Raw genomic sequence first — 14798 nt, 5'->3', positions numbered from 1 at the left:
CCTCAACCTCCACTAACTGCTTCAGTAGAAGCCGTTTCTCATAAACAGCTAAATTCCATTTCAGTTACATGAATGTCACCCCTGCAGGAAACGAGAACACTGAAAACCATCTTTTTTTTTTTTTTTTTTCAAGACAGGGTTTCTCTGTGTAGCTTTGGTGTGAAAACCATCTTGTTTACATGGAATTTATATAACAAGAACCCCGTGCAACCTCATGCCTTAGAAAGTGATAGGAAATAGGCAGCAGCACACAATAACTCAGGTGCAGCCCGCCTTGGGGTCCCAGGTATCTTCTTTGCTTTTCAGGGTGTTATTCTCCTTGGTAGCTGTCTAAGCAGTCACAGATCCACTCAATTACCACAACGAAGATTTCAGCTTAGTAATACACTAGGTTCAGACAAAAATGACCTACATTTTGGAACTTTCCAAAGACTGTATGACATACACTATGCAAAGGCAGAAAAATGTATCTGAAAAATAATATGATCCATCTCAGAGGATGTTTATACATGTTCTGAAGTTTTTGGCATAGCTTACCAGGAAATCTTAGCCTTCACAAGGACAGTTCTTACTTGACTAAAGTTAACTGAAAACTTTTAGACTTGGATGGATTAATAAACACTGCTTTTATGAATAGAATCAACTTCATAATGGAAGTTTTAGAAGATAGGTGGAATTTTTTCCCCAGCACCTCCTAACATACTCTATAATTTTTATTGTATTTATTTTTTTGTTATCTGCTTCCCCTGCTAGAAGATAATTTCACCAAGGAAGGGACTTTTGGTTGGCTGCATTCAGAGATCACAGTGCCTGGCATGGAGAAGGCAGCCTATGAATTGTCTGAATGTCCAACTGGTTAAAGTTAGGCACGATATAATTTCCTCATGACCTACAGATTCCAGGAGAGTGTGATTCGAGCAATGCCTGGAAGGTTAGTTACAGTAGTGGGTGCTGTGCTGGGTTAGTACTCTAGGACTGAGTGTCCGGTCAATGTCCAGGCTGAACAAAGATGACTAAAGCAGCCACTGCGCACATGATCGCCATCTTTCAGTGAAGACATTCTCAGGACTCTGCCTCAAAGCTCATTTTGACAGACAGCAACTCTTTGTGGCACGATGCCTTGCTTTTTAAATCTTAGAAATATTTATTCTTATTTGTTTTTACATGTGTGTGTTTGTGCACGGATGGGTGCACAGCGTGAGGATGCTAAGAGGTCAGAAGGTGTTGGACTCACAGGAGCTGGACTTATAAGAAGTTGTGAACCACCCAATGTGGATGCTAGGAACCAAACTGGGGTCCTTCATAAGAGTGGCAAGGGCTCCTAACCACTGAGCCATGTCAACATTACTCTCTACTTCAGATCCTCATGGCTATTACTCTTCGTGCTAAGTAAGTGTCTTTATCAGACATCTTAAGTCTTTTTAAAAATGTGATATCTACTCACGAGTACACAAAAATGAAGACACCATAGCCAGTCTGAACCTTGTATTGACTAGATACCTCCCTTCTTGAGTAATATAGAGTTCAGGGAGGAGCTGAGTTGTTTATAGAAAAAACAAAAATCAAATATTCTTTTCTCTGCTAGAAGAGTTACAAAGAGAGGAAGGGCCTCCTAGACACAGGGTTTGGACAAAGTGGAGGGAGAAGGGAACGCGATCTCAATCTGAACAAGGCAACTGAGAAACTATGCAATGGAGACTTTCCACAGTGTAGCACTACATCCACGGCACAAGCATTTCATCTTAAAAAGTATATCTGAAAAGAGTGTTAGGGAACTGTGACGGCTAATTTTGACTGTCACCTTGGCTGGATTAAGACATGGCTGGAGATGCCTGTGGAGGTGTCTGTGAACATCTGCAGAGAGCCTTGACTGAGGAGGGGAGACTCTCTCTAAAAGTGGTGGCACCATTATCTGTGATGGGCTCCCATGATGAGTAAAGAGAGAACAAGGAGAAAGCCGCCTGAGCACCGGCATTCACTGCTCGGTGCTTCCTGATCTGCTGAGATGTGAGCGCAAAGCCGCGTGCTCCTGAGGCCACAGCTTCAAGTTTCCCCGTCGCCATGCCCTCCCCGACACAGTGAGTCCAAACAAGTCCCCCCTCCCCCCCCAGGTTCTGTCTGTCTGTCACAGCAATGAGAAAGGTAACTAGAAAGGTAGGAACAGTTGGTGCCAACAAACAAACAAACAAACAAATAAACAAAAGGTATTTTCTTCAGTGCCTTTCCTCTTGTGGCCTGGATATCTTACTTTTTTTGAAGATTGAACTATACATTTTTACTTTGGAAAGTAACTTAAAGAGATGGACAGGTGTGCACCTCAGTTTACAGCGGGAGGCTGTTCTCTGCACCAAAACAGGCCAACAGTGGCCATTCTCCAAACTGGGAGGTGCTGTTTATTGCCTCTGCCTGCGGTATTGAACATACCACCACTAATCTGGCTTGAAGAGAAGTTAGTTCTGCATTCCTTAGTCCCAAGGTACGAATCGCTTTTTTTTTTTTTTCTCTCTTCCAGCAATTCCTCATCTTTGAAAGCCTGCACCTATACAGACTTCCTAGTCACTGAAATGTGTAGATGACCTTTGACACCTTTCAGTGTTTCCTTGGAGGCGGAGTCCAGGCCAAGCCTTCTACGCTGTTCTTTCATTTATGATACTAGAAGGATCAAGAGAGGACAATTCATGGCTCTGGAGAGGAAATGATCTCTTCAGCAGCCATCACATGCGTTTGGGTCTTTTAGTACAAATATAGTCCTTTGCATTTTGTTAACTTTTATTGGTGCAACTGTCATACTTTGCCTAAAAAACTTGCAGTCTTCAGATGCAGAATTGTTTTTCCACACATTTCAAGAGCAAAGGCTAATGTTTAGTTTATTCAATAATAAAGCAAGGTGCCCTGGATGCCGTTTGGGCCAGTCATCTGAAACGTATCACTTTACCTCATCATGTAGGGGGTAAAGTTCTGGTGTTTAAAGCCACAGTCAACCCAAATGCTGAAACTTTACCTGTGACCCCAGCAGGCACAATTATCCCCCAGAGTCACTGAGCCCCCAATGGCTACTGGTTCTTTCTCTTCAGGGAGTCAGACATGAAAAGTGGGATCAGAGAGGCTGAGGCCACTGGTGATGAGGAGAGAGGCCAATGTCTGGAGCATGGTATGAGTATTCTACCCCTGAGCTACATCTCCAACCCAAAGCAGTGCAGGAAAACACAGCCCTCTTCCCGCGGGTCTGAATGACCTATGGACTCAGGGGGCCTGGCTTGGAAGGCAGTGGTCGGGTAAAGCCAGGGGTAGGGCATTCTTTAACTTCCATGTTTAATTTTGAGTTTTAGATTGTAATCGCTTGTCTCTGATGAGTGTGGGACACACCATGCTGAGGTACAGGAGAAAGGAGGCTTGAGGGGTAGCAGTCTGAAAAGGTTGGAGCCTACATAGGCTCCCTAGAAAAAAACACTCAGGTGGTGGTGGTGGAGCTACTTCAAAGGCGTCCCACACTCCTTCAAATGTTGACAAGGGGCCTGTGGCAGCAGGTGTGGAAAGCGGAGGGTGGGGGCAGCAGAGAAAAATTCGAAATCTCCTCTCCAGACTCAGTACAATTTTCAACCCCCTGGGCTTCTCGTGTAGAAATGGAGAATACACTGGGGAACCTCCCCGGTGTGAAAGATCGGATATAGGGCTCTTTATCAGTAAGTCCCCCAGGAGAGAAGCCTGTGTGCTTCCACCCCCAGAGAGCTGTGAGTGTTAGGAGTGCTCAACCCGGGGTGACACCTGAAGAACTGTGCATGTGTCTACAGAGGCCTGCACTGTTGCATGGAGGCTAAAGGAACCAGAGGCAGAGATCTTTCCACCTCTGCTCCTACTTGGAAGAGTTTGGGATGCCCCAGCCTGGTCTAGGATGGACAAACCATCGTGCTCTTCTTTGCCCTAACTACATGGCTTTCTGGCACAACAGACTCGCAGACAGACAGACAGACAGATGTCAGACGACCTCTGTACCTGCAGAAGGATCTTGTTACCATCGTGGTCCGCAGTCTGCCAGCGTCCCTCGCTGATGGGGCTGCAGGGGTTGGGAAGGAGGGGCACCAGCTGCCCGATGTCCTTCACTCGGAACTCCAGCACAGAGGAGTCGGTGGGCACTGGGCTCTGGTCGCGGGGCAGTCTTTTCAGGGAGAACTGGATGTCTATATCCAGGTTGGAGAAGATGGGGAAGATGCAGAAGTCCGCTTTCCGCTGGCTGGGGCTCCGGCGCAGGATCAGCTCATAGAAGCGGAGGCTGTCAGCATAGCTGTCATGGCGACAGTAGATGGTGAAGCGCACGATTTCTTTGCCATAGTGCACCGGCCGGATGGCCCACAGCGGGGTCCCAGGAGCCAGAGTGAAGAAGTCTTGGCTACAGGGCAGGTAGGGTAAGAAGCGGCCGTGCACGCGCTCTGTGTGGTGGTGGCGCCAGGGCGGCCGTTGCAGCACCTGGTGCACCTGCAGGATCTGCTCCTCTCCATACTCCTCCTGCAGGAACAGCACCACAGCCACCGCCGGCTGCGCACCCTTGGGTGACTTCCGCCTTCGCCTGCCTGTGCGCCGCTCAGACACTCGGAACAGTGGGAGGTCAGGGTGAACCCACGCCAAAACTTTGTCGATGGCCTCCTGCAGTGGCTGAGATGCCCCTGGGTCTGCGATGATGTGGATGCTCACCAGGAAAGGGTCCTGTGCCTCCTCCACAGAAAGCTCACCTGAGGCACACAGGAATGAATGAATGGATGGGTGGATGAATGGATGGATAGATGGATGGACAGACAGATGGACGGGTGGGTAGATAGATGAATAGGTGAGCCAATGGTTGAGTGGATATCTGGATGGGTGGATGGATGGATAAAAAGGTACATGAGTGGATGGATGTGTGGATGAGTGAGTGGACAGATAGCTGAGTGTATGAAGTGATAATTATTCCATTAAGAGAAACAGTAAATATATATATATATATATCATTCACAGGAAGAGAAGCCAAATTCTAACTGAATGGAATCCATGATCTTAGATTTTGTGATCCCAAGTTCTAGAGAGGAAAAGGGGGCTATTACTTTATGTTGAACCATATTAGGAAAACCTTGGTTCTGTCCAGCAGGTTTCATAGTTTCTTTTAGATAGGAGAAGCCAAGTCTTTTGACTCAGAAAGCCCTAGTGGGCTCATGAGCCCCTTCACACACGTGCCTGTTGTGGTAGGGCTTTAATAATGTTGGATCAAATCTTGTCTGGACTCTTCATCTCAACTGTTATCCATCTTGAACAGTTGAGTTCATTGTTACCCTTCTCTTATTCACTCTCACATTATCTGAGCAGCTAATATCTGGCAGGGAGTCTGTAGAGAGACAAGGAGGGCCCTAGGAGTCTGTTTAGGAAGACTCTGAATGAACAGTGCTCTCTTATGTGGTCTACAACCTGTGTCGCCTCAGGCAGTGGCTTTTTAAATCACCATACCCATGGGTGAGAGTTTAATGAGTAAGGTGGGAGATGCAGATATAAAAATGTAAATTCAATGTGATATGTGTCTCTAATGAACGAAATAGAATAGCATCTTGGGATGGGGATCAACAAGAAGTTAGGACTACCTATAGAAAGTGTAACCACTGGGATCTTCCTGAAATTCTTTTTAAAGTTTCTTTATATTTGGGTGGGAGGGGAAGTCTAGAGGACAGACAGCACGCTGGAGTAGGATCTCGCTTTCTACCATACGGGTCTCAGGGACTCAAACTCAGCTCGTCAGCCTTGGCAGCCATCACCTTCACCCACTTAGCCAACTCTTGACACCCTTCCCAAACTTCTGACAAAGAACAGACGGCATGGACCTTCAACAGGACCATACAACTAGATATGCACATGTGTCTTTGGTTGGATGCCGGATGAAAGAGCCAGCTTGCTTCTGGGCTACACGTAACAGGATTGCCTCATTTCTTTAGATACCAGACCCCTGCTTGGAGAACCAAGCTTCACTCTCAACAAGGCTTCAACAGAATATGCGACAGCTTCTAGGTAGGCACTGGAGGATTTCCTAAAATGACCACAAAGCCCTACCCACAAGTGTTTCCTAAAACACCCACAATCTTTTGTTTTGCTTATTTTTTTTTGGTCTGTTTTGTTTATCCCTGTAATGGACTTTGAAGGGCACTGTCCTATGTGCTTAGCACTGAGTAGGATAGGGAGCACCCAGTGTGGAATGGGGCGTTCACTCTAGTCTGCAGCTGAGGTGTCTAGCACAAGCCTCACTCACTGGAAGAACCTGGGACTGTGCTGTTGGAGATAAAGGAAGGAGCGTCCAGAGCTGAGCACAACACCTTAGGGGTGTGGTTAGGAGCCAGGTAAGGTGGTGAGGCAGGTATGCTCAGGCAAAGCTACTTTTCTCTACCCAGAATTTTACAAATCTTGAATGGGTCAGTCACCCTTCCTGTGCTCCCAGACAGATACCTCTGCGGTGGTCTGAATGAGAATGGCCTCATAGGCTGATCTGTTCGAATGCTTGGTTCCCCGTTAGTGGAACTGTTTGGGAAGGATTAGGAGGTGTGGCCTTGGGAAGAGGTGTGTCACTGGGGGTGGGTTTGAGGTTTTAAAAGCGTAAGCCCATCCCCAGTTTGTTCATATTCTCTCCTCCCCACACCCCGCCCCTCTTTCCATCCCCCTTCCTTGTGCTTCTGATCAGATGTAAGCTCTCAGCTACTGCTCCAGTGTCATGCCTGCCTGCTGGCTTCCTACCTATGATGATCATGATGATGATGAACCATCCAAGATTAAATTATTTCTTTTATAAGTTGCCTTGGTTATGGTGTCTTGTCATGGCAACAGGAAAGCAAGAAAGACAACCTCCAACGGCAAAGCTGAGTGTTTAACCAGGCAATACTTTGCCTTGGGGGTTTGCTGGCCACAGGGGTGTGTGCCCACTTTAGAAACCTTACCTGAGAAAGATGCTTGGCCTTTGAAATGTACTGTGTGCCTAAACCTAAATGTGAAGGATCCTAGGTGAATGTGCTATGTGTACCTTTACCTAAATGTCATTGATCTTAGGTGAATCCAGGCATCTTTCGACCAAGTGTGAGAGGGATGGAGTGTGGTAGGCAGGTTTATCTGGAATCCAGACCTGTCCTCACAATGCCACCAGCTGTGAGGCACAGAGTAAGCCATGGCCCATGATGTCTAAGCAGTGCAGTGGACTTTTAGCAGCCACAATCCAAACCAGCCACAGGCTGGCAAGATGTTGTCTAGGAGAAAATACTCCACTGAGCCTGGGAGGGGAATGGGGCAGGAAGGACCACCCTAGCTGAGCCCAAGCTAGATCAGACAAAGACAGACTGCAAGAGAGATCTGGCTCAGTCAGGGTGAGATTGTTGACCCAACACACCTGGGAAAATGACAAATGAGTGAGGAGACAGGAGTTGATTGTTAAGTAGCAGTACTGAAGATGTAGGTGGAATTGGGGGAAGTAAAAGGACAGGTGTATTGTCACAGGATACTTTGGAGGCATGAGGGGTGGCCTTGGAGGCCACAGCCACAGGGCAGTACATACAAAGCAAGAGAGTGGAGCGCTCTGACGTTTCTGTGATGTGCTGTTTAACTGAGAGGCGAACAGAAGAGAAGGGCGGGTTCAAGGAGAAGACCGAGCCCTCTGCCAGGCCACCTGGCACAGTAGTTACTTCCAGAAGGCTGTCTCTTGGTTATGGGACTTGGATGCTGCTGAAGTGGCGGCCAATCTAAGGATGGACCTGCTACTTGTAGACAATGTCTTGCACTTGTGTGGTTATATGACATGTGTGTTTCCATTCAGATTTGAATTATGGAAATCCATCATGCTGGCTCAGAGAACAGTCAGGGGATTATTCTGGCCAGCTTGGGCTCACCCTTTCTGCCTAACTGGCCTCTTCCATTTCATTTCACGTTGATACCATCACCAGCAGCAGTGCCGCTAAAGCAGTAGTGAAGATGCAGTCAATCCCTTTCCCCCAGCTCCTCAAAAGACTCCATCCATGGCTACCAAAATGTACACTGCTCTCTCCCAGGCCGCCTCGAACTCCTAAGTCCAAAGACATACGACTCTGCTAAACACCAGTCAATTCTCAACACAAGTGGGAAAAGACAGAAGGGTTTTGAACAAGACGATGATGAAGTTTGGTCAAGGAATTACAGTTTCTGTCATGGAAACAGGAGTAGATGGAGCAGAAGGAAAGGTGGGAAAAGCAGCTCTCTGAGAAGTGAGGTGGCCCCTTTAAGACCCAGACCCCCCTCACAGGGTGTACACATAGCCAGAAGCCCGGAGTGAACTAACAGGTGTTCTTTTGTAAAGACCTGAGCACATGGGCTCATTTGTCCCGGTACAACCCTTGAAGTGGCTGAGATCATACCTCCATTTTAGAGAGGAGAAAATCAAGGCACAGAAGCTAGTTACCCACCAACAGCGGCAGAGGCAGACCCCTCTCTCCAGCACAAGGGCCTGTGAGCCGCTGCACCCCCATCCCTGCTGCACCTGCTCCCCAGAGGGAGGCTCAGCTGCCATTCTCTACTCATCCCCACCTGGCTATGCTGCCCCACCTTTCCCTCTCCCACTCAGTGGCCCCTTCCCAGCCACCAGCTTTGTGTCTCAGACACTCATTTGCATTTCTTTCCTCTGGCCCTGGGTCTCCTCCTGAGGACAAGCATTTGCAGAAGCCACCTCCCTCTTGGCTGCTGCTAAAGTCTTTACATCTCAACCATTGCCCCCTGCCCAGAGGGCAGCCCGGGCCAGAGCCACAGGTGGTGGTACCCAGGAAATGAAAACAGAACAGAGATTTCAAGAAAGCACACAGGTGGGCAGGGGAGGCTGGGCATGAAGAAGCCAGGGGAGTAGGAGCTAAATTTCCCAAAGACTCCAGAGTGGTCAGAGCCCTTAGCCTTTTGCCACCTCCTGCTGCCACATAAAGGTTTCCCAGAGAGCAGGCACAAAGGCTGAAGCCTGCCTGGATGCCTGTGTGTTTACAGCTCTGCAAAGGGCAGGCTGCCCAGCCTGGGAGAGTGAGCTGGGCTGAAAAGCATTGCGCTCCACCCCTGACTGCTGGCAACCAGGATGTAGCCCAGATCCAGCAGGTGGAAGACAAGGCCAGAGCCTGAATTGCCCTTGAGCTGCGTGAACCGGGAGTCAGGAGAGGCTGAAGTCCTGCTCCAGCCCAGCTCTGTAGAACAGGCAGTGGCATATGTATGCTTGCTGGGGCTCACTGCACGTGACCCTGAAACAGCTCTAAACTGTCATCGGGCACTAGGATTACACGTGCGTCTCTATGGCACCGATCAGGAGACCAAGTATTTGAGGGGAAGGAGAGAAAATGTGAATAATTAATTGTCATGAAAAGCCTCTAGACCTCCCCGGAGAAGCAGAGCCACCGTGCCAGGATGTGCACTGCCTTTATCATATCCATTACCTGTCTTTTCCAAGGACCCCACAGAGCACCTGCTCCATCAGGGCAAAAGACAGCAAAAGCGACACCACAAGGACCGTCCCACGCCGCTGCCTGCCAGGCTGGGAGCAGCCACCGGGACAGGACTGCCTTCCAATTAGCCCAGGTCTTCAGAAAGGAGGAGGAGGGCTCCTCCTGTGGTTCCAGGATCAGAGTGGAGCAGCTCCAGCGTTAAGGAGAGCAGAGTTGAAACTGGGCCTTCTCTGAGAAAGGACGCGCCGCCCGCCCAGGTTTTCTGCACCCCCCACCCCAATAATCTTTGACCCTGTAAACCCCCAGGGTTTTTTTTTTTTGTTGTTGTTGTTGTTTGTTTTTTTTTTTTTTTGTTGCTACCAAAACTCAAGAAAAAGACAGTAGCAAACATTTATTAAGTGCTTATTATTTGTCCACTACTGTCCCCAAACCTTATTTGTGTAATCTCATTTAATCATAATGCTAGAGGTGTATCCTTCCCACTTGGTGACTAGAATACTGAGTTGCTCAAGGCCCTTTGGCTAGAGAAAAGCAAGGGCTATCTGAACTCCAAGTCTCCCCAGGCACTATTGTAAGGGTTCTGCCCTTAATTACGTCATCAGCCTAGGATGTGGCCCAGCATAAAAGGCGGGCGGGCCCTCTGTGTCTCTCTCTTCTCTTTTTCTGCTCTCTTCCCTCCACATGGTGTCTGTGTCTGTCTGTCTGTGTCTCTGTTTGTCTCTCTCTCTCTCTTTTTCTCCCAATAAAGCTCTAAAAGGTAACTATGTTACACTGACTCTTCTGTCCAGCACTCTCCGCCAGTGCGGCCACCTTAACCAACATATGGCTTGTGACTGACTCCTACACTCTTGCTCTGTCGGCATGGCCTCTGCCCGCCATGAGCAGCTCCGATTTAACCAACCAAAGATGCTGTCACCTTATCAACCTTCCATCTTTGTCCCAAGCCTTAGCGTTATCCTGTTATGAACCAGCTGACCACAGTCACATACTTTTGTGCTATGGAGGAGAGGGGAGGGGACCAATGCCTTTCTGCTTGTTGAGAGACTGGGATGCTAGATGGCTGCTTGGCTAAGGCTTGATGCCTCCTACATAGAGACCCTCACCACCTCTCTCTCCAAACCAGGGCCACACACTAGCCTTGCCTGCACTAGCTCCCACCATCTGGTTCCTGCTGCATTAGACCACCTTTCAGGACAGACTGGAAGTCTCCATAGCACCTACTTCTCGGTAGTGGGCATGACTAGCCTTCCAAAGTGACCCTCTGAATTCGTCTTAGCATCTGACAAACTCAGATCTGCTTTGCTGGATATTTCAACAACGGTTGATCTCACTGTTACTGCACTCTTAGTTTGTCACTGACAAGTGGTAACTCATTTACTGAACCAAGGAGTGCTTATCGAGCTTCTACTATGTGTTAGGTGGCATATAACAGACAGTAAGATGCACTTTGCCTTCAGAGAGCTTATGCTCTTGTGTGTGGCCATGAGCAGCCATAGCTACTTTACTTTAGACAACATGAGTTCTGTGCTCACACAGGGAGAGGTACCCATGGCAGCAGTCAGAAGCAGGAACTGTCAACTGAACAAACCACTCAGTACCTTTCCAGTGCCAGAAATACCCCAGTGCTCTGAGGACTCAGGAGGCTCAGGACTCCGAGTGAGGGCATCTCCAGTTCTGTGGGCTGTTTTAGGAAAGGCGCACGAGGGTGGGTGAAGCTGTTTGCCTCTCTAAAGCTTCCACTCGGGCAACGGAGGAGTGCTCCAGATACGGATGTGACTGTCAAGTCAGCTAGACACATGCAATCGGTCATGGAAAAAACAGGCTAGACACGCAACAGAGTCACCCAGGGCACTGGCTGACACTGAACCAATCCCAGGCCAGAAGGCAGGAGGGAAAAGTTCCTAGTGACAAAGAACACAAAATCCATAGAGGGCCACACTCTCCCTTTAAGCAGGATCAGGAAGGGCACAAATTCCTTCCTGGGAGAGCCATTCCTCTGGAATATAATGAATAACCTGCTTTCCTTGCTTTTAGCATGTTTTAAAAAGACAATTATTTGCATCTCTTAACTAATGAGAAACCCATGAACAATTCCCTTAAGCAGCCAAGAGTTAAGATAAAATCTCAGACATCCTCAATTTTTGGCAGTTTTATAATCTCAATCGTAAAATTGGCAGGAAAGTGAGTAGGCAATTCCCTGCCGCATTTATAGTGTAAGTAGTACGGCTCTTCCCTTGTCTCAGGTCCTGCAGTTCAGGACAGAACTCAGGCTGCGGCGGTTAAGCTGAGACCCGGATTTTCGCTTGGTAGAGAACAATCAGCAATCTTTGTGCTCCCTGGGCCTTTCACGCCTTTGAAAGAGAGCTGCCTTGGCTACAGCTGCATCCACTGGGCTCTCAGTTTTCACCTTTTCAACAGAGACAATGGCAGGGGCCTGCACTTCTGCGTGCGGAGCTCTTCTGAAACCAGGGCATTTTTAAGAAAAGAGAGACAAGAACACAGCCAGTGAGGCGGACAGCACGACACTTTCCTCCACTTGGAAGCAGGACCTCCATTTTACCTTAAGTGTATGTCCGAGCCTCACTCAGGCTGTGCTCTGAAACACCCGTGGGAAGGAGAGAAGAGCAAAGGCAGCCACCAAACAGTGACATAGGACACGAGATGGACATACCTGACAGAGATTCTGAACGGGCCACTGATTAGTTGGAGGAGTTACAAATACAGCTAGAAACAAACATACTAGATGATTTACGTCTAAACACTGCAATGATTTTGTCAGTTTGGCGACTTTGAGAACATTCCCCAAGATTCCCCAAGTCCTTCTGATCTGCTAGCCCACCATGTGTCAGAGGTAGCACAGGATACCGACTAGGAGCTGCCCACTGGAGTGGGATCCACTTCCCATGAAGCTTTCATAGCCCGATGGTCTTGTGGCTACTACTGCTACCTGAGCCTGAAAGAGAGTGTGGTCATAACTTTAAATGCCAGGAACAGGAAAGCCTTCAACTAGAGGAGCTCCACGCAAGAGTCTCCTTGTTTCTCAGCTACTCCATAGATCACTTTTGCTCATTGCCAATCTACAGTTAGTCTATATGCACTCTGTGTCTACATGGATGTATATCTCCCGTTTGCATACTAAATCACAATGTTGATGAGACATCTGGTTATTCTTCAGTGTCAGTGGGAAAATGAAATGGTCCATAGTGATAAGAAGAAGAGGAAGGGGTCATGAGCTTTACAAACAGCACACTTTATCTCAGTAATTCTATCTGCAGGAGTTCCCCCTCATAACGGATGTATCCAATAAATTATGAGTTCCTCCCCATTGAGTAAGGATGTTCCTGGCAACCATGTTTATAATAGTGAAAGTGGCGTACAACCCGCAGGGTCTACTTTGGGTACTGGTGACTGTGACTAAGACCCATGAAATAAATACTACATGGGTGTTCAAACTGCTGTACAAAGATGTTCCTGGAGACACACTCATTTACGTCTATAGTGGGGAAATAAGACATCTTCTGTCTGTCATCTGTCTGTCTCTTCCATTCTAATAAATATGTCTATAATAATTAAAATATGCAAAGGCAGAGACCAAATGACAAATAATGGATTTTCTGAGTGGGATTCTAGGTCTTAATCGCCTATGAATTTGCATTTTCTGACTTCAAAGAAAACAAAATAAAGAACCAATGGCTATGAACTATTTGGGCAGTAAAATTCTTTCTAAAATGAGAAATGTCATAGCCACATCAAGGGCAGGTGCAAGTGTGTCAGCTACTCTCTTTTGACCCCTCCCGTGGGGTCCTGACAATACTGGCAGAGACCTGGATGTTCCTCAGGGGCCACTTGGTCTTCTCTGGGAGAATCTAAGCAATAGAGTCTGGCTCCATTTCTCTTTTACTTCCTTGGTAGAAATTTGGTATAGCTGCAGTTAGTTCAAAATGAAAACCCTGAAGCCGTATCTCATACCTTTGAAGTCGGAGGGATTCTACTTTTTTTTTTTTTTGAGACAGGGTTTCCCTGTGTAGCTTTGCGCCTTCCCTGGATCTCGCTTGGTAGACCAGGCTGGCCTCGAACTCACAAAGATCTGCCTGCCTCTGCCTCCCAAGTGCTGGGATTAAAGGTGTGAGCCACCACCACCCGGCTCTACTGTATTTTTAAAATTAGATCTGAGTGCAGCAGAGGATAGAGTTGCTGACTGTGTGCTAATGTCTTTACCCTTCGATTTCCAGATACACAGCTTGGCTTATTGCCTTTTTCCTATTAGCTGTCAAACAGCCACAGTGCCGAGCTTTCAGCTCCCAAGCAGAGAACATATGAGGCCTACACCATCAAATACACATGCTTTAGGCTGTTTCATTATCTCAGAGATTGTGTTTGCCATTTCTATCAGTGTTCAAGTAAATGCTGCCGCCATTTGTCAGAAAGAGTTCCAAAACATAAGGGATCTGTTCCATGTTTTAAAGTAAACCATTCTTAGTGGAAGGATGTAATGACTTATTTATAAAGTTCAAAAAAAAAAATAATTCAAGTATTTAGCAAGTAAGCACATTTCCTAAGCAGACGGTCTGTAAATCAGAGGACCACAAAGCCAGAGTCCAAGTACAGGAAATATAATCACACGCCACTGGGCTAGCTCAGGGCTTCTCAGACTTTCTCTATATGCAACTTCAGGTGGGACCTGGCATTCTGCATCTGAAGCAGCAGCAATCCAAGGTAGTAGCTGCATGCGTTCCACCAGACTATGAACAGCATCTCTGGGCAGCTGACAAGATGTGGGACCAAAAGGGCTACCCCAAGCTGCTAACTGTGGCTAAGCCTCCACCTGAATCATTTGCAAGAGTGTTCTCTACGAACTACCTAATGACTCCATTCCTAAAAGGAAGGTCCAGGAATGTGACCAATGTCTCCAAACTTGAAGCTAGGCTGGTTAAATGAAGGCCTAATGTGTGGGGTGTGGGAAAAGTTGCCTCCAGCAGATTCTTTTTTCCCTTAGTGTGAATGAGGCCATTGCTTTGGGGAAGAGTAAATAAGGACACTGTCATAGGTGTAGGTGCATCCTTAGGCATCCCATATGGTAACATCAGTATATGCAACAGACACGTCTAAGTAAAGTCTTTAAATAGACAGCTTCTGTAGAGCACAGAGGAAGCAAGATGGCTTTTTCTGTGAAAATAGTAGCATCTAAGTGGTTTCTTACTGGTCTCTGTGGCCATCATCCCACCCAAGAGGAAGGATGCAATTCCTGACATCATTGACTAACACCAGCCAGACCTGAGAGCCCTGTCTAGGCCTTGTGGTAACTCACCATGATACTCCCTTGCAAACAGACCTGTATATGAACATCATCATTGTTAT

General features: G+C 47.5%; 1 protein-coding gene across 1 annotated transcript in view; it reads right to left on the bottom strand.

The window, feature by feature from the left end:
- The window catches only part of Fam124a (family with sequence similarity 124 member A), a 54744-nt gene that overhangs the window by 20485 nt on the left and 19461 nt on the right, over positions 1 to 14798 (bottom strand). The window contains exon 3 of the mRNA XM_036199595.1: positions 3994 to 4727. Coding sequence (XP_036055488.1) covers positions 3994 to 4727 — 734 coding nt within the window. The remainder of the gene's footprint in view (positions 1 to 3993; positions 4728 to 14798) is intronic.

Source organism: Onychomys torridus, chromosome 9 (assembly GCF_903995425.1).
Source record: "Onychomys torridus chromosome 9, mOncTor1.1, whole genome shotgun sequence".
NCBI classification, from domain to species: domain Eukaryota; kingdom Metazoa; phylum Chordata; class Mammalia; order Rodentia; family Cricetidae; genus Onychomys; species Onychomys torridus.
Note: the sequence above shows the minus strand (reverse complement) of the source record. Positions and strands in the feature narration are given on the sequence as shown.